This window comes from Heloderma suspectum, chromosome 3, assembly GCF_057233095.1.
Source record: "Heloderma suspectum isolate Gila_16-S chromosome 3, 16-S_ref, whole genome shotgun sequence".
In the NCBI taxonomy this organism is placed as follows: Eukaryota; Metazoa; Chordata; class Lepidosauria; order Squamata; family Helodermatidae; genus Heloderma; species Heloderma suspectum.
The window spans coordinates 324,993,481-325,012,918 of record NC_139460.1 but is presented as its reverse complement, the minus strand read 5'-3'; the positions used below and the strand labels follow the sequence as shown (position 1 = coordinate 325,012,918).

General features: G+C 45.4%; 2 protein-coding genes across 6 annotated transcripts in view; one reads left to right on the top strand and one right to left on the bottom strand.

The window, feature by feature from the left end:
• Positions 1-13,650, top strand: part of LRCH3 (leucine rich repeats and calponin homology domain containing 3) — a 134,186-nt gene extending 120,536 nt beyond the window's left edge. For 2 of the 5 annotated variants that reach the window (XM_084847741.1, XM_084847739.1), the window contains exon 20: positions 643-4,629. In XM_084847741.1, the coding sequence (XP_084703867.1) occupies positions 643-843 (201 nt within the window). In that variant the 3' untranslated portion in view covers positions 844-4,629. Of the gene's footprint in view, positions 1-642; positions 4,630-8,544 lie in introns of those variants that run through there. The other 3 variants (XM_084847740.1, XM_084847742.1, XM_084847743.1) reach the window with 3 other exon arrangements.
• Positions 12,617-19,438, bottom strand: part of DRC9 (dynein regulatory complex subunit 9) — a 31,900-nt gene continuing 25,078 nt past the window's right edge. The window contains exon 10 of the mRNA XM_084847744.1: positions 12,617-15,111. Coding sequence (XP_084703870.1) covers positions 14,968-15,111 — 144 coding nt within the window. The 3' untranslated portion in view covers positions 12,617-14,967. The remainder of the gene's footprint in view (positions 15,112-19,438) is intronic.

Below are 19,438 nucleotides of genomic sequence, written 5' to 3'. Positions count from 1 at the left end.
ATACTTGCCTTTTGAGAGGGCAGACTAGAAACCTTTTTAAAAACTGTTCTTCTCTAAAGGCAGTTCCTTGCATAGAGCCACACTCCCCTCCCACCATCCCAGTGCACCTAAATTCAGCTAAGAGATGTGGTGGGCACCGTTTGTGACAGAATGGTCCTTGGGCGTTGATATGCTTTGCAGCTTTACACCCATCCTTCACCTCTGCTGGCAGAAAAGTGAAAAGTCCAATAATGTTAAATCTTAAAAGAAAAAAGTGCTGAGTGATAGCACACTGGGTACCTTTGCAGGATACTACACTCAGAGATCACCTTTGCCTTACTAAGCAAAAATGGGTACAGTTTTTGAGTGCCTTCCACTCGTTCCAGTAGAGATTCTCCAAAAAAGACATTGTCTTGGAATAAGAATAGTTTCCGGAAAAATAAGGGCCTGCTAGGGGTACTTTCTTTTTAAGACTTTTATTTATTTGCTCATGATTAAATATATATAATATATAAAAATAGAGGTAAGAACATTTACAGTTCCATATGGAAAATGGATGACGTTGGGCTGTCTAGACTACTTCACAGATACTTGCATGGCTGATAAGACTGACGCTAATTTTTTTTTCTGTCTGTTTTCCCTTCCTGCTCACACTTTGGACAGGACAATCTCTGTTCCCCTTCTGACATTCTCCAGCTAAACCTCAGCATTAAAAGGACAGTAGAATCTCTTCTTTCTCTGGGGACAGATTCAGAAGAACCCAATCTTGTCTCCCTTTCCACCCAACTTTGTGGCTTTGCAGCATTTTACTGTGCTCTGATGCTAATGCTCTGTGTGTTCTATCGCTGGGTCTTTTTCCTCTAACTAGAGCTCAAGAGGGCCCATGGACTTGCTCCAGCTCTTCCAAGCGGTTGGTAAACGGTCTGTGTTTCGGTTGAGAATTCTGTGTGTGTACATTCTTTCTGATCCACCAGCAGCCTTCTCTGTGTGATGTGGGAAAGACTCTGTGACCTAGTCAGTTAGAGTTTGCTGTTAGCTAAGTAATCCAAGAGTTCAGAATTCTGTGTGGTTAAAAGCATATCCCCTGTATTACGTGATTTGAATACTTCGTGCAAATCAAAGAAAAAATGAACCTGTACACATTCATTTATTTTAATTGTACAACTTTGGATATTTTTATAGAACAGGAAATTCACTCTCTCCACTTCCTTGGGGTGGGTACATGTAGACACAGTCATGCAAGTCAGTCATGCAAGTTTGGTGGTTGGAACTCATGGAACATTGGAAACACAGTGGGAGTGAACTGGGATGCTGTGTGGAAGGAAGGCACTCCCATCTCCCTCACCTTCAGATTTTCCATCTAGACCTCCTTTGGTTTCTTCAGGATTAAGCAAACAATGACACGCTTTTTCAAGTTTTTTCCAAGTCTAGGAATGTTGCCATCCTACTTAAAACAAAATGCGGAGATTGCTCAGGATCCTTCAGAAGCCTCAAGCCCGTATGTATCAAGGGGTTTACCTTCTGCAAATTGTGGCATCGCCCAAGCTGTGCTGATTCACAAGATTCCTCCATGCCTCTGGGGCATCACTAGATTTGTAGGGCAGCCAGGGTTGGGTAGTAGAACATAAGACAGCAGGTTCTTAGAGCCAGCACAGATGTTGTTCAAATGGACTTATCCACACAAATAACTGTCCACACGAATGGTCTACATTGGAGGAGGGGGGGGTCATGAAAGGTGGCTTCTCCTCTTAAATAAGAAGAGCCACTGCTTGCAATTTTTTCTAGTCACTGAGCAGTGATCTCTGTGAGTCCCCTCCTCCGTTCTCATTCTTTATGCAGGCAGATGACTGGTGTGAGCAAATAGTTGTACCAGTAGGCCGGTGACAGCCATGTCTTTCTGCACCAGCTCTTAGGGTTGCCTTCAGCTACTGGTGATGTATAGCACTGGGCAAATGAGTCCCTTGCCTCACAGTTCTCCACCTCTAAACTGGGCTCCTACCCATCTTTGCACAAGTGTGCCAACGTCGCTTACATGTTTTCTTTTTTTCCATTGGGATTTCTCCATAGATCTCTCAAGTCATGAAGAATTTCAGGCACCATCTCTAGAACAGGCCTCAGTGCACTTCATGTGTATCTTAGAATGAGAGGCTTTCTTGCTTCGTAAGAATTGCACATAAGCAGTTGCTAAGACTCTCAGCTTGCATATTGGTCTCTCAGCTTCCCAGGAAATAGTCACAGCACTCTTTAAGGAGCTGCACCTTTTCTAAAGTATTGTTCACCCTGCCTATACGTTTATTGGCCACTTTATCTTTAGCGAAATACTCAAAGTGGTACACAAACAATATGTAAAGCATGTTCCAAGTTACCACTGTGGGCCATGTTCTGTGTCCTTATTTTGTGGGATGGAATGGAGCTGGGGTCCAAATTATTTTGGTGCTCACCCCTGAAATGGGGTAGGTGAAAATAAAACTAAGCATGGGGCGGGGGGGGTGAGCCCACAGAAGCCCTAGTCACTGGGAATCCAGCTCAGCCCTCCCTCTGGCTTCTGAGATTTCACTAGAAAATATACCACATGATTCCAAGTTGTTTTCTACTGCCCTAAGGGCTGGAAACTTGACGTTTTTTCTTGAGTTGGAGACGGATTCTCAGGCTGCTGAATTCTTCTGATACCAAATTCCCTGTTTCCTCGGTGTGACCACTCATGCAGAATACCAACCCTGCCTGAGTGTTTTAAGGTGCTTTTAGCTGCACTGATGTGCATGCATCTTTGGCCTGTCAGCCATTTAGCAACAGTGTCCTTGGAGGGGTGTGTCAAGGGTCCTCCCCCCGCGCCACCAGCCAGCCTTGCAGCCTTGCAGAATAGCTTCTTGACTCTGCACAGTTTATGTAGCTCTGGTATCCTCCAGGCGGAAGCTTCAGCCTTTTTAGCCTGTCCATGCACTGTACTTTTGCCTTTCTCAGGGATACCTTTACTCTCAAAGTGGATCTCAGAGCTCAAGTATTTGCCCTTTTGCCTTGGGGAAGCAGTGTCAGAATCGCCTTAGCATGGCGGTCTTCTTTTGATACAGACTGTCTTGAATGTGTCCTTCATTCTCCACTGCACTCCTTGCTGGGAGCTAAAGCTCAACAAAGCAAGAACAATTGGTTTTCTATATTTCTATATTTTTAATTATCTGCCCATTTTAGGCACTATTTTAGCCAAATACTAGTTACAGAGGCATCTTGTATCTGGAATGAAGACAGAGCAACACTCTGGCCAGGTGCTCCCATGTGTGAGCATATGAAAGTTGGATGCATGCAGTTAGGCCCGTGGGAGATACAGGCATATCTTGCTCTAGCCTTGTTGCATATATTCCTCTTTCTAGAAGCTGTTGGTCTGTTTCTAGAAGAAACTCTACCATTTTGAATTCTGTAGACTACATCACTGTGTTATCAACAGAACTTTCTGCATTTGTGTTTCTGCACTGGGCCTCTTCTCTCCATATATTGGATACTTATTCTTGCAAGTATATGGGTTGAAGCGGCTGACCTTTGTCTTATCTTAGGCTAGCCTGAGCGAGGTCTGCTGTTTCTACCTTGTTTCTGACCCACACATTTTACGGTCCTACCAGTTTTTGTGCAGGTTTATGGTCATACTTTGCTGGATTCATGCAATGTTCGGTCTGGGTAACTAGTTTCCCTTCCTCAGCCCAGTGTCTGCTCTGCAGGCCAGAAATCACAAACTTTTTTGCACGTGTGTGTGTGTAAGATGCTACCATAGCCAGGGCAGGTGTGTTGAGACCACATTAAAGATGCATACCCCAAAGCAGGACTGTGTGTTCTGTGCTAAAAAGAGTTAAAATTCTGTGCCAAGAAAAGCTGAATGCTGCAATCTATATACAAGTGATGTGGATTGAGCAGATCTACTTTTTTTTTTGCCTAACATGAGGAAAGGCAATGTGTTATGCAGGTCGCCCACAGGGAATCTTACTCAGCCACCCCTCTGAGACTTCAGCCAGCATTGCCCTCAACAGTTCAAAATACCTTCACAGCCGTAAGGACTAGCAACTTCCTTTTTAAATGAAAGACAGGTTTCTCAGGTAGCTGAATTCTGCGCACAGTATCTCATTCTGCACTTTTCCTGTGCTTCTGCAGAGTCCAAGCATATACAGGAAGTTTTGTCAGAACCTGGATGTGTAGTGATGAAATGTATTCAGATCCTACAAGCCTCATGGTTACTTTGCTGATCCCTGAATTAATCCCTGCTAGGCCAAATAGCAGATCAGGGGGAATTGCAGGAGCATTGTGAGTGGTCCAGTCCATATGGTTGAATCTTGCAAGCCAGTAACAAAGCCTTCCCTAGCCTGGCACCTTCCAGATGTTTTGGGCTACACTCCCAGCATTTCTGACCATTGACCTTGCTGGCTTGGTCTCATGGGAGTTGAAGTCCAAAACACTGGAGGGCACTAAGTTGAGAAGGCTGCAGTGCTGCTCCGCTCCGCCTTTTGAAAGAGGGCTGGGGTGGTGGCAGCTGCTTCCTGCACCTCTGTTTAACACTAAACAGTGAACCAGCCATATGTGACGCTCCTGCCCTTCACAAGGATTGGCGCTCATCTAGACATGCTTCGATTCCCTTTTAACCTTTCCATCCTGAAATACATGATTAACTTTTGTTTTGGCTCGTGTGTAATTGCAGTGTCAAGAGTGCAGAAAATCCTGAGAAGAGAACCTTTGTAGGACACCGGGGGGTGAGGGGGCTGCTTCAGGCACTTCTTCCTCATTGCTATGTTCAACTGATGACATGTTTTGTCAGTTTCATCTTCTGTTGAGTCCCAGACAGTTGAAGTGGAGCGGAAATTATTATTTATTGGATTTGGGGAGGTTGACACATGAGACAAGGCAAGGATCATTAAACCCACACCCATAGAAGAAGAGTTTTGCACCACCATCTGTTCTTTCCGCAGGATGTGTGCACTGACCAGTGGAGCTCTTCTTGACACCATAGCTTTACTCAGGAGCTGTAGGGGACTGGACAGGCGCCTTCCTCAGCAGCTCTGTGATCAAGGGTGTGTGTTCTGCCAGAGGTTCACACGCCAGCTGTCTTCTCAAGAAGGTAGTATTACATTGGGTAGGAAAAATCGCAGCCACATTTTGCACTGTGGTCTCAGGTATGGGCTAAAATTAATAGTTACCCATTTTGCTCCTGAGCAGCAGGTGCAAGGGTTGTATGACAGCCCAAGATCCCCGTTTGTCTGTGCTGCAAATCAAGAATAAATTTGTCTTCAGATAAAAAAATGATGACTCCTTATTTGGAAAAATTATGAGTGTACCAGCCCACCTGGGAATACTTTGTTGTGAATGGTTAACTCTCAGGGTTTCATATGTTACCAGTCCCTGTGAAGTCTGTAGATTGTTGGCTTGCTTTAGAGTCTGAATACATAGTGAACTTGCTCCTTAGAACAATCTCAGCAAGGATGAAATTCCAGCTCCAGCCGGCACTATCATGCTTGGATTGGATTCTGGATGGGGGTGCGGTGGTGGGCAAACAAGCTCCTGTGTCATTAGGAAGCTGCCTTCTACTGAGACCGTTGGTACTGTCATGGTGTTGTCTACCCTGACTGGCAATGGTTCTCCAGGATTTCACACAGGAGACACCGAGGATTAAATGGGGGACCTATTTGCATGCAAAGTAGGTGTTCTTGCACTGAGTTATGACCCTTCCCATAAGTCTGTTTTGTGGACATCCAGAGGGAAGCTTGGAATCGGGGGAGTGCCACTGCATTTTAGGTGACATGTGCTATGGGGAATGGCCGTAGCTCTTTGGCAGAGCACATACTTTGCATACAGAAGATCCCGGTTCAGTCTCTGGCATCTCCAGGTAGGACTGAAAAACCTCCTGCCTAAACCCTTGAGATCTGCTGCCACTCAGTGCTGACAGTACTGGGCTAGATGGACCAAGCTCAGTATAACTCAGCTTCCTATGTTCCTGTTGAAACTGTGCACTTGATTCTCAGCCAATCTGAATACTGGTGCTCGAACTGTAGGCTTATAAGAGGCCGAGTCAGTTGGTTCACCCTCACTCAAGGCAATGCATTGATTCTCAGTTGGTCTCTATGTGGTTAAGGGGCACCCTGGGGGCACAGGGTGGCTGAGGGAAGCAGTTGCAACGTGTAAGTGAAGAGGCGTCCCCTCGGAGCCTCTGCAATATTGGAGGTGGTGCTGAGGTCCAGTTCCAAGCTTGCATGCTTCCATTGGTGGGCAGTCTGAGAGGTGGACCTGACACCCTTTGCAGTGTCACAGAGCACACAGCTACAAAAATGCAACAATAAAAAGGAGGCAACAAATATCTTCACAATTCACAGTATTTAGCCTCAACAAACTATTAAGTTTTGTGCAATAACTGCAGGTTTAGCAGCTCCAAATGCTACGTATTTAGAGTTTCTCCCCAGGCCCTGCCGTCTACCTGCTTCCTATGTGGCAGCCCTTCCACCACTGTCTCATGTGTCGTGTTTAAGACACATCAGAGGGTGTGTGTCCATGTCTGAGTTGCAATCTGTAGCTCATCTCTTGGGTCCAAGTCCAGCACTCGGTCACTTGTAGGCCAGAGGGAGAGAGTGCTTGAGTTTTGCACCTGATGATTAAAAAGCAGGTTGTTGCCTGCAAAAGCTCGTACCTCAATAAATGTTGGTCTCAAAGGTTCTAGCTGCTAGACTAACACCACTGTTTGAAAGAGAGAGAGAGAGAGAGAGAGTGAGTGTGTGTGTGTGTGTGTGTGTCGGGGGAGGGGGAGGGGGTCATCCTGGAATTGTGTGTGAGGAGTGGGGAGTCCTGCAGTCTGGTCTTCTCAGAGGAAACCTGCCTCTAGCCCTCTCTGGAATCAACAGAGTTTCAGGGTCAGTGGGAGAGGTGGCATGTACATACCCAGTTTGCAGGAATAGGTCCTGAATTAGTCAAGGAAACAGTTATGTGAATAAACATGTGTTGAAACACTGTTCTTTGTATATTTTTAGAAAACTGTTTCTAAATTGAGATCTTTTTAGGGATATTTTATAAGAAATGAGTGTCTAGGAGAATAAGTTGGCTGCTCAGTGAAATGGAACTTTCTTCTCTATGTATTGATTGAAGGGAGGCGGGGGAGATGTGCGCTTGAAACAGGAACAGCAAAGCAACCCCCGCTGTTGTATGGACCACTCCTTCCATCCCTCTGATCACTGGATCAGAGGCAGATTGTTTATAAAGTTCAGGTCCTATTTAGCTTTAAGCTTTAAAGCTGCATCAGCGTCTGTCTAGCAGATGGAAAGGGTGCTTTCTGCAAATTCCTCCCCATCCCTCCTCATTCATGTGTTATGCAAATGAAAATGCTTTTTTGGCTTGTACTCTTTGTAGCAGATTTTCCATATGAATATCAATGAGTTTAATTTAAACTTCAGAAAAAAATACTCTCCCGCCACCCGCCACTTCGTATACGCCTTAAAAATCCTCCTGTTATATATATGTGCGTGTATGTGGTTTTGTTTCAGGGTTTGTTTCTTTTTAAATGTGTTGATTAAATAAAGTTCCTGTCACGGAGTCTGGCTGGCTTGTTATCGTTCACTGTGTCGCACATGCTGCTGCCCACTCAATTCAGACATGGACAGCAGAATATTTTGTTGGCAGGGCATTCCGAAAAGAAAGGGCAGGTGGGTGGGGTGGGGCAGGGGCTTGGCTGTTCTGCATGTAACAAGCCTCATTTGCATGTCGCCTTCATGAGCATGAAGTAGCACACTACATGTTTATTGCTGTGGGGAGAGGCTGATCGTCACGTGCTTACCTACAACTGTTGAAAAGAATCAGACATTTGAGAGGGGAGGGTATGTTGTGATATGTTGTTAGAATTAATATTGAAAACCATAATTATTTTTGTTTTCCTTGTTTTCAGTCCTTTAGCACAGCTTTCCCCAAAATGGTGCCTTGCAGATGTGTTAGACTGCAAGTCTCATCACACCCAGCCAGGCTGGGAAAGGCTGCTTTAGCATTTGGGGCCATTGGATATGCTGATGGAGGGCACCAGGTTGAGGGAGACTGCTTTAACATTTGGGGCCACTGCATTTTTCAGGTGTCTTTCTGGAATCCTGAAGGCCCCAAATGTGAAATCTAGGATCCTAACATAATCCCGCAGCGCTTCCCACTTCCTCAAAAGGCACATTGAGAGCCACCCACTTTCCTTTGCTACCCACGGTTGAGACGAGGCTTGAACTTACGAGGTGCCTTACACTGAGCATGGCTGTTCCTAGCCCAGCACTGTCTACTCTGAAGGGCAGTGGCTGTCAACTGTCTCTAGCAGAGAAGGGCCTTTCCTATCTCCTGCTACCTGAGATCTTTTTGAAAGTGGAGATGCCATGGCCTGAACCTCAGACCTTCTGCATGCAAAGCTACCTGTGCTCCGTCACTGAACTGTGCCCTCTTCCCCTTCAGAACGTCACCCCTTTTTAACACACGCATGTGAACCGTGTTTGTTTAATTTTGGGTTTCCTTTTTTCTGTTGTTTTTAGTTTTCATCCCTTTTTTTCTTTATGTCTTCTTTTTTTGTGTGTGTTTCCCATGTAGGAGCGATTATGTTTGCCTCTGCATATTTTAGAAGAGAGAGGGTTGACGCGGGTGGCAGAGACTGTACAGGCACTTCTGGAATGGGCCCCCCCAAAACAGCATCACCAACAGCAGCAGCAGCAGCAACATCACTTGGCTGCTGTGTAACGCTCTCTGACACCTTGCTATTTTTTCCTTGGCCAAGCTGAAGAACGCCCGGACTTGACTGCTGGTGCAGCTTGTCCAGACACAGACGACATTGTGTCCGAAGATGGAAATCTGTATCGGGGATTCCTGACAGGAATAATTTTGCTTCATTTCTCCACTTTTTTGGAGGTCACAAAAGTTTCCATTGAACTTTTTTTTTAATTGTTCTTCATAATGTGAGTTTTGCTGGGACAGGAGGGTGGGAACTGGGGGAGAATTTCAGTGGCTCTTGGCTGTTGCAGAAAAATTTGGCAGTAGAGAAGGGAGGATGGCCTCTTATCCCAGAAGCATACATGTTAGAACACTGTGAGATTCCTGGTATGTCTAATTCAAATAGGAAATAACTTTTTCCCGATGCTCTCATTTGTTTCAGCAAGGCCTGCACACAAGACACATTTTGTGGCTTGGACCCTGTATGAACCCACCAGCACTCCTTACCCAGTACTTCTGAAGCATACATCTAATGGTTAATTATTTTCTATTTTTGACATCACCCCCACTGGTATTTTGTACAGGAATACTTTTTAATGGAGGATCTTCCTCTGGCATTCTGTGTCACAGGACAGCATGAGAAATTCAATATGACATGGTTCTTCTATTACACAGATTCCTGGAGACAAGAGATTCCTGGTACGAATTTAACTTGCATTGTTGAAGCCACCCACAAATGCCTTTTCCCTTAGAAACAAACAGAGCCCTTGACCTGTGCGTTTCAAAAACTGGTTAACTGGAGAAGGGAGTGGATTATTGAAGTCAATGGTGGCCTGCTTCACATTGCAGAGAAAAATATGCTTTTCAGTGAATTTGAAAGTAAAATGTTTAAGTGGAATTTTTTTCATGCACATGATTTAATCCAGCTTTTCCATTTCTGCACTCTTCCCCCCCACCACCCCCATCTACTCTCCTCCTTATTTGTTGCCTCCCTTGCATGTTCAAAAAAATGTACCTTTAAGGGTGTAATTCGATCTTTAAAGATGGCCTAAAATAGTTTTTTAGAGTATGCAGAGGAAGCTGAGAACCATATTAGTGCTTTTTAAAAGGGGATTTGCCTAGAAAGCACAGAAATTAGTTGGGATCTGCTTCGATCTAACATTGAATCTGGCCACAGTTCCCTAAAGTCTGCCTGTACCATATCCCTGCTGCTATGGGAAATGCAGGCTTAGGCCATTGCTACTGTGTTCCCAGGATGTTGCTGCCCTGGGAGGGGGTTCCACGGCATGTGTAGGTTTGGGAATCATGTCACTGAAATGTCTCTCAGTTGGGAAACCAGACAAAATCCCATCCCTGCACCACCACCCCACTCCCTGTCATATTAAGAGGACACTTCTAGGTGAGGTCAGTTGCGGGGACTGGAAGTAGCATGTCGAAGGTTGTGCTTATCCTGTGATGGAGAGGTAGCATAACAAGCTGGGCAATCAGAATGCTGGCTGTACAGGCCACCTTCATCATCACTTAGGGAACCAATGTGCAATCTAGGGCCACCACCGCACAATCCTTTGCAACATTATAGAGGATGCTGCAGCCCACTTGGAGCAGCAAAATCTTTGGCTGACCCTGTGCATTCCGCCTTCTCGAGGTTCCCAGATAAAGCACTGCTCTTAGTACTGATTCTTGAGGAGTTAAATACAATTTGTAAATGAAATGGGGAGAATCGGATGAGTCCTGCATGTGAGGTGTTCGTAAAAACAGTACATACTGAGATGTCATGATAGATGGTGAGAGGAAGAGGAGGCAAGAGAATAGATTAGTTGAAGATTGTAGGCAACAGGTTGAGGAATCTAGAAACAGAAGTCCAGACTTATCTCTGCTTTTTTTTTCTTGAGATGTATCAACCTTGTTGGACGAAAGTGTAAATGAACTTTTTTACTGTTCTTCATTTCCCTGGGCTTTGGATGGGAGATGTCCTTAGGGCATCCTGATCACGTTCCCTTCCCTCTATACCTGCAGTTGCTTAATTTTAATTTTGATTCTCTTTCTGCGGAGTTGTGCCTTGCTAGGTTCCTGTATCAATGCAGGCCACTTAATCCTTATGGTGGTGACACTTTTCCCCCCACCACTCTTCTAAAACACATGAAGAATATTTTAAGCAAAACAGTAGCATAGGTTTGAAATAAGTGTTTTCTTTCAGCTGCCTCAGGGTCTGCAAGTGCTTGACAGACATGCCACAGGCATTGCAAAAGCTGTGTCTGGTGTTTTGCTGTGTGGTTTTGCAGAGAAGAAGAGATTGTGGAAGGATGACCTCAGATGTAGCATTGAAGGCCCTCACCTTTTTCCTTTGAATGGTGCAGGATAGAGTTTGCAGCCCTTTATGGACCTTTGACTCGGACAGTGAAATATGGTCCTTCCATAGCTTTTTGCATAGCATTCTTCTGAATTCTCATGCTGTAGGATATTTACTTCCATATTTCTACTGCCCGATTTGCTACCCTGCGGAACCTTTGCTCTGCTTTACCAATCTCTAGCAATCTGTTCAGTACACTTCTGTGATTTTGTGTTATTTATACTAGCAAGGTCTTCTCAAAATGGAGAGAAGCAAACTTAGAGTCACAAGGTTGGTAGAAGATGGACATTTCATGAAGGTTAGTATTTTGCTCCCACACTCTTGCACTTTTTTTTTTTACATAAAAGTTTTGTTTTTGTTTTAACATGGAACAGTTTTGGAGCTTCAGTCCAGTCACCAAAAATGGCAAATTCATATAGCTTAAAACAATCTCCTGTCTGGGGGGCAGTGCATTGCCTAGACTGCTCAGCCTGCATGTTATGTTGGGCTGGAAAAGAGTATTACATGCAGCTCACTTTTGTAGATCAGCTTTAGCTGCATCAAAAAAGCAGTGCTGGGAGCTTAATGCAACAGAAGCTCAACCCAGTGCTTGCCAAGTGGAGAAGAACACGCACGCCTTCATCCTTACAAATACGGGTTGATCCTGGCCCACAACAGCCCCTTTGCCCTTTAAGGGCCAGAAACCCAACATGCTGTGCAGGACGCAGAAGGAACATTATTCTACCAAAGGCATGCAACTGCCCATGTGTAGCATTGTAGCAGCGCTGCTGGTGGCACTGCGGTGGGGTCCCACTGCGAGACCCTCAGTCATGCCATTGAACTGCCACTGCAGCTCTTCTCCCTGGGCACACGGTAGTGCCCTGGATTTAACTGCCAGGAAATAAAGAGCACAATCTGGTGGTAATGTCTCCCACACAAACCAGCACCCAGGTGCATAAGCATATGACAGGTTTAAGTGCTCACTTTATGTGGTTTCATCAGTTTGACTTTTCAGTTTTATAGTTTCATGATAGCAAACGCTCCACCTTGAATGGGTGTTAACAGCATGAAAGAAATAGGGATCATTTCAACCTATGGTTTATTTTTAATGTATTATACCAAAAAAAACCACTTGAGTTTTCTGTTGCAAGTTTTAAATAGCTTGGGAATTTTTGTGTTTTGTTATATTTATGTGCAATTTTTTCCTGTATTCAGTGAAAAGTTTTTAAAGAAAAGTGTATACAATTTTATTTTGTGTGTTGAAGCAACAATAGATGATTGTCCTTTTCTTCTGGGGAATATCAGTGGAATGGGTCCCCCATTCTGGATATAGTGTTTGCTGTTAAGGTTTATATAAATTCTTCCATTTTATTATCCATCCCCAAACAGTATCAAGCAACTGTGAATATCATGAGAATCAGTGATGTTAAATCAGGTCGTTTTTCATTCCAGAGTGGACACTTTTAGCTCCATCTTGCAAGAGAACAATTCACTCAAGACTGCTCAAGCAAAGGACTTGTCTGTCTGTAAAGTTCAATCCCCATTTCCTCCATTAATGTGAAGCATATATTTTTGTAAGCCTGAAAGCTTTCACGTTCTTATCAGCCTGCTTTTTGGAGAGCAATAAAAAGGTATCCCCTTTCTTTACATTGCATGCATGACCATTTTATCTTGTATGGTAGGGATCAAGAGGAAGCACGTTGCCTAGAATGACCCAGTGCATGATGATTTCTGCAGCAACCACTCGATAAGCATGCCAGGTCTCCCCAGCTTCTCCTGTGAGCACTGACCTTTAAAACTATCATTCAGGCTATCTAATGCCAGTGAATCCCACCACATAGTGATAGGAAAAGACAATGTGGATGAAATGCCAAGGAGCTGCATGGAAGCAGAGACACACTGCTTCTTTTCAGTGACCCTGAGCCTATTCAAATTCTTGCTGGATCAAACACAATAAGCTGTATATGTCATAGGGGGTATTTGCACATTTGACAGGAAATAAGTTGCTTTTCACCCCCCTCTTTAATCCCTCTGAATGGATGGAGACTGACTCCCTTTTTGTTGCTGGTTAATCAAGGAAGAGCATACTCTTAGAGGGAAAGCATCTATACCAGCCTCTGCTGAAGTTCAATAAAGGTATCTGAGGGCTGTCACTCGCAAACTGACATGTCTCTGCTGCAAAACATTTAAGGAAACTTTCCATGACCATTCAGTAATGACTGGTGCTATTATGTCTTGCAATGATTTCTTTAAAAAGTTGTGCTTTAGGGTTTCCTCAATTAATTTGGGTGGGTTTAAAAAAATATGTTTTGCAGAGTTTTTGAAAGCCCCAATTTTCAGTCCACTCCAACTCACAAATCCATTTTCCCTTGGGCTGGCACTTGGCAGAATGCCCAGAGGATCAAGACTTCACTCTTGTTGTTTCTGCAGACTGTAAACGTGTAATTAGTAGCATAGCTAAAGGATTTTTTAAAAGTTCTTTCCTGTATTTGTATGTCTGTAAATACATTCCATAGTTTTCAAAGACTATCAAGTATAAACATAATATCATGTACTTTATTTTAAATTGCCTGTATGCTACCAGTCAATTTGTAGCACACATGATATTATAAACTCCAAAACTGGGTGATTTGAAATAAAGGCTAAAGCTTTAAAACCTGCCTCTGTGAACAGAAGCATTTATTCTGAAGAAGGTTGGTCCAGTCTCTCAAGTGTCCTTGATTGTTTGGCGGGGGGCACCTTGTTCAGTTGCTTCCAAATTTGGCCTCACATCTTCAGATACCGAGAGCTAGAAAGTTACTGTACAATAAAGTTGGTATCCTATCCCGTGTATTCATTGTGTATGTCTATTCAAAGCAAGTAGCGTATTAATACCCTGCCTGGTTTTGCTAGTTTACACATGCACGTGCACACAAACGCGTGTCACTACTTCAGGGCTAATCTCCATATCGCTAAAGTCTTGTAGAGTTCGAAGTTAATTTTCAGCAGATGAATTTCATATGCTTGCATCTCTAATTGATGACATATGAGAGAGAGGAAGGAGCATCCTCAGGATGACCAGGCCCAAGTTACATTGCCACCTCATGCGAGGTGGCGCTGCCATGGCTGCCCGCGCTTGCTTACTGGCTGTGCTCGCGCGCTCCTTCAACTTGCTCCCTTCCTCCCCTGTTACCGCAGCCACCACCCCCAGAGCTCCCCATGCGTGCCTGCCTTGGCGGTTGGCGCAGGAAGCACCGGCAAGCCGCTCCCTCACATACCAGGTGAGAGCAGGGCTGGCCTGGAGCAGCCCTTTCGCGGAACTTCTGCAGCACCTCCATTTCTGTTGGGGCGGGGGGAGCAGCATCTCGTAGAAGTGCTGCAGCTAGGCCACAATGTAAGAGCAGCCAGATAGGCGCAAGCAGTCAGCCAGCTGCTGGACAACCAAGCAAGTGAGGGAGGCCGAGCCAGTGGGTCCAGGCCCTTGGGGGGGGGGGCAGTGCAGTTCGCCACTCTTTCTGCTCCACTGTCTGATGCAGGCACATGACCCTACATAATGGTAGGTCCATCCCTGAGGGTGACGGTCCTCTACAAAATGGCTATCATTCAAGTCTGTGAAGATGACAGACCACTGGGCTTCAGAAAGCCAAAATACACATTGTTTTTGCAACTTCCCTGAACTCTGGGGGAAAACAAGATACAAGATTCCATCATATTCCAGAATACTTCATACAGAAAGTCTGGGTGTCTACCTATGTTTATATGGCCTGCTCACTTTCACAAGAAAAAAAAATAACTGCCTGCTTCAATGCTCCTTTGCTAGCTGGGATCAATACCAGCAGCACCTTCTTGAAGATCAGACTGCTTCAATGTGGTAGAACCAAATGTTAAAAGTTTTATTACTTCTAACTGTCCTGGCAAATACATACCGTTGTCCCATTCCCCACCCCACCCTATTGCCTGAGAACTCAGTGTGAATAGGGTGCTGGACTCTGCTCCCATTACTTTTTCTTCTTTGCTCCAGGTTTCCCTTTGCCCTTCTTCCCTTTGCCTTTGCCTGTTGGCTCTTCTTCCAGGGCTTTCTTGAGGTTCTTGTAAGGACCAAGGAATCTGCGGACCATCATGCCTCTCCACCAGGCCTGTAGCTGAAATCAAACGGAGGGGGGTGTTGGTGACTGCACTATCTTCCAGTCACTCTGCAAGCTTTGCTAATAATGAGCTCCTGGGAGTGATTTCTGGGTAAAAGTCCAGTTTCCCTGGATTCCCCCCGCCACCTAATGAAGCAGTCCGGCTTGCATCCAGTATTCTATCTGCCGCCTGTCTGCTTTAAGTCAGTCATAGCCTGTAATGCCCCCATTTACCCCATTGCTGCCAGCTCAAGCTGTACAAAGGTTCTGCTTTGGGCACACTCCAAACAAGCATCTGGGCAGGAAAGTACTGGCATCTGTTGTAGAAAACTCTTCAAGATGTCCTTGGGTAGCCCAGAACTGAAGACGGGCTGTACCACCCGGCAGAGTAAATGGATGGCTGGGATTAGGGTTGGGCTCAGGTCTCCCTGAGGCCAAATGCAAGGCCTGTTGAGAGAATTCCCAACTCCCTTTCTTACATCACAAGTACAGTAAGGTCACCCTGATACAGTACATAACAGATCTTGCCTTTTTAAAGTGTGTCAATATACATGATGTACCACATAATGTAAATGCAAACCCCCCCCAAACACACACAAATTATATTTCATGCAGTGCCCTAGTGGACAATTGGCTAGACGGTGCCAATTCCAGGCCAGTCCTGCAGTTGATTGGACTCAAGCTCAGGGGTGAGCAACCTGTGACCCTCCAGATGTTTTGGCCTGAAACTCCCATCAGCCAATGGTGAGGGATGATACGCCCTTATCTGGACAGAGATGGCCTAGCTACAGTTACCCATGCTCTGATAACCTGGAGAAGGAAATGGCAACCCACTCCAGTATTCTTGCCAAGAAAACCTCATGGAACGTATCACAAGGCTAAAAGAGGTGACACTGGAAGATGATCAAGCCAAGGTCACTGAACTTGAGCCGGACATCCTAAAGAGTGAAGTCAAGTGGGTCTTAGGAAGCATTAGAATCATAGAATAGTAGGGTTGGAAGGGGCCTACAAGGCCATCGAGTCCAACCCCCTGCTCAATGCAGGAATCCAAGTCAGAGCATCCCTGACAGATGGCTGTCCAGCCTCGTCTTGAACGCCTCCAATGTGGGAGAGCCCACCACCTCCCTAGGTAATTGGTTCCATTGTCATTAACAGTCAGGAAGTTTTTCCTGATGTTCAGCCAGAATCTGGTTTCCTGTAACTTGAGCCCATTGAAGAGCACTGGGCCCAGGACTGAGCCCTGCAGTACCCCACTCGTTACTTCTCCCCAGTTTGAGAAGGTCCCATTGATAAGCACTCTTTGTGCATCCATCGGATCGTTGTTTCATCTAGCCCACTTTGAGCTAGTTTGCTCATCAGGATATCATGGCGCACTTTGTCGAAAGCTTTGCTGAAGTCGAGGTATATGATGTCTACAGCATTCCCACGGTTCACAAGGGAGGTTACTTGATCAAAAAATGAGATCAGGTTCGTCTGGCAGGACTAGTTTTTGACAAATCCATGTTGGCTTCGAGTAATCATGGCATTGTTGTCAAGGTGCTTCCAGATGGATTGCTTTATCATCTGCTCCAGAATTTTCCCAGGGATTGATGTCAGACTGACTGGTCTGTAGTTCCCAGGTTCCTCCTTTTTACCCTTTTTGAAGATAGGGACAGCATTAGCCCTCCTCCAGTCATCTGGCACTTCCCCCGTCCTCCACGATTTCTCAAAGAGAATAGACAGCGGTTCTAAGAGTTCTTCTGCCAGTTCCTTTATGACTCTAGGATGCAGTTCATCTGGCCCTGGAGATTCGAACTCATTCAAAGTAATGAGGTGTCCCTTGACCATATGCCTATCGATCTCAAGCTGCAATCCTGCCCTTTCAGCCTGTACTTCGCCTTTGCCAGGAGGGTCATAGACCCTCTTTTGGGAGAAGACTGAGCCAAAGTAGGAATTGAGCACCTCAGTATAGAAATGAAATGAATAAATAAAATAAAATGATGGGTGTTGTAGGCCAAAACATCTGGAGGTCCACAAATTGTCCACCCCTGTAGCTGGATAGGACTGCTCTTCATGTCACCATCTGTAGCTGCCTCTAGGAAATGGCTGTTTTACGTAAGGGGAGCTACTGGGCAGAGGGAAGGAGCGACCTGAAAGAACTCCTACAAAACCGGGTGGTTGTAAAGAAGCTGGTGAAGGGGGCTGCTTCCTGCACAGTGCCACCAGCATGGCCCACTACTACTACGGCACATAAAAGAACAAGAGGCCATTTCAATCCTGAGAGTGGAAGCCCTTGGATCAGGGAAAGGCAACCTGATGCCCTCCAGATGTTTAGGACTACAACTCCCATCAGCCCCAGACAGCATGGCCAACAAGGAAGGTGTAGTCCAAAACATCTGGAGGTTGCCTGCTCCTGCCTTAGATGGAAACAGTAGGCAGAGGTGGGCAACCTGCAGATCTGGGGCTGCATGCTATCCTTGGGCCAATTTCAAAAGGCCTTTGCAAGCAATCCGTTCAGACCTCTGGCAAGAGCAATCTGTCCCTCCCCTGACAGCCCACTGGATGGAGGCGTGGGGGGTGGCAGAATGATAAAAGGGGTGGCCCTGCCCACCTCTGGCATACAGCCCCCAATAGATTGTTGTTGTTCAGTCGTTCAGTCGTGTCCGACTCTTCGTGACCCCATGGACCATAGCACGCCAGGCCTTCCTGTCCTGCGCTCTCTCCCGGAGCGTGCTCAAGTTCATATTCGTTGCATCGGTGATGCTATCTAGCCATCTCATCCTCTGCCGTCCCCTTCTCCTTTTGCCTTCAGTCTTTCCCAGCATCAGGGTCTTTTCCAGAGAGTTTTCTCTTTGCATTAGGTAGCCAAAATATTTGAGCTTCAGCTTCAGTATCTGTCCTTCCAATGAGCACTCAGGGTTGATTTCCTTTAGGATGGACTGATTTGACCTCCTTGCAGTCCAGGGGACTCGTAAGCGTCTTCTCCAGCACCACAGTTCGAAAGCATCAATTCTTCGGCGCTCAGTCTTCCTTATAGTCCAGCTCTCACAGCCATACATTACTACCGGGAAAACCATAGCTTTGATTAGACGGACCTTTGTCGGCAAGGTGATGTCTCTGCTTCTTACTATGCTGTCTAGGTGTGCCATAGCTTTCCTCCCAAGGAGCAAGCGTCTTTTAATTTCATGGCTACAGACACCGTCTGCGGTGATCTTGGAGCCCAAGAAAGTAAAATCTGTCACTGCTTCCATTTCTTCCCCTTCTATATGCCAGGAAGTGATAGGGCCAGATGCCATGATCTTAGTTTTTTTAATGTTGAGTTTCAAACCAGCTTTTGCACTCTCCTCTTTCACCCTCAACAAGAGGCTCTTTAGATCCTCTTCGCTTTCTGCCATTAGGGTAGTATCATCTTCGTATCTGAGGTTGTTGATAATTCTCCCAGCAATCTTAATTCCGACCTGTGATTCATCCAACCCGGCGTTTCTCATGATGTACTCTGCATATAAGTTAAATAAGCAGGGCGACAATATGCAGCCTTGTCGTACTCCTTTCCCAATTTTGAACCACTCGGTTGTTCCATGTCTGGTTCTTACTGTTGCTTCTTGACCATCGTACAGGTTTCTCAGGAGACAGGTAAAGTGGTCTGGTACCCCCATCACTTTAAGAATTTGCCACAGTTTGTTGTGATCCACACAATCAAAGGCTTTAGTGTAGTCAATGAAGCAGAAATAGACGTTTTTCTGGAATTCTCTTGCTTTCTCCATGATGCAGCGAATGTTGGCGATTTGATCTCTAGTTCCTCTGCCTCTTCGAAACCCAGCTTGTACTTCCGGTAGTTCTCAGTTCGCATACTGCTGAAGCCTAGCTTGTAGGATTTGGAGCATCACCTTGCTGGCATGTGAAATAAGCGCAACTGTGCGGTAGTTTGAACGCTCTTTGGCGTTGCCCTTCTTTGGAATTGGAATGTAAACTGACCTTTTCCAGTCTTGCGGCCATTGTTGAGTGTGCCAAATTTGTTGGCATATTGAATGCAGCACTTTTAACAGCATCATCTTTTAGGATTTTAAATAGCTCAGCTGGAAGACTGTCATCTCCGCTAGCTTTGTTGTTAGTAATGCTTCCTAAGGCCCACTTGACTTCACTCTCTAGGATGTCCGGCTCAAGTTCAGTGAGCGCACTATCATGGCTATCAGGGACATTAAGATCTTTCCTGTATAGTTCTTCTGTGTATTCTTTCCACCTCTTCTTAATCTCCTCTGCATCTGTTAGGTCCCTGCCTTCTTTGTCCTTTATCATGCCTGTCTTTGCACAAAACGTTCCCTTGAGATCTCCGATTTTCTTGAAGAGATCTCTAGTCTTTCCCATT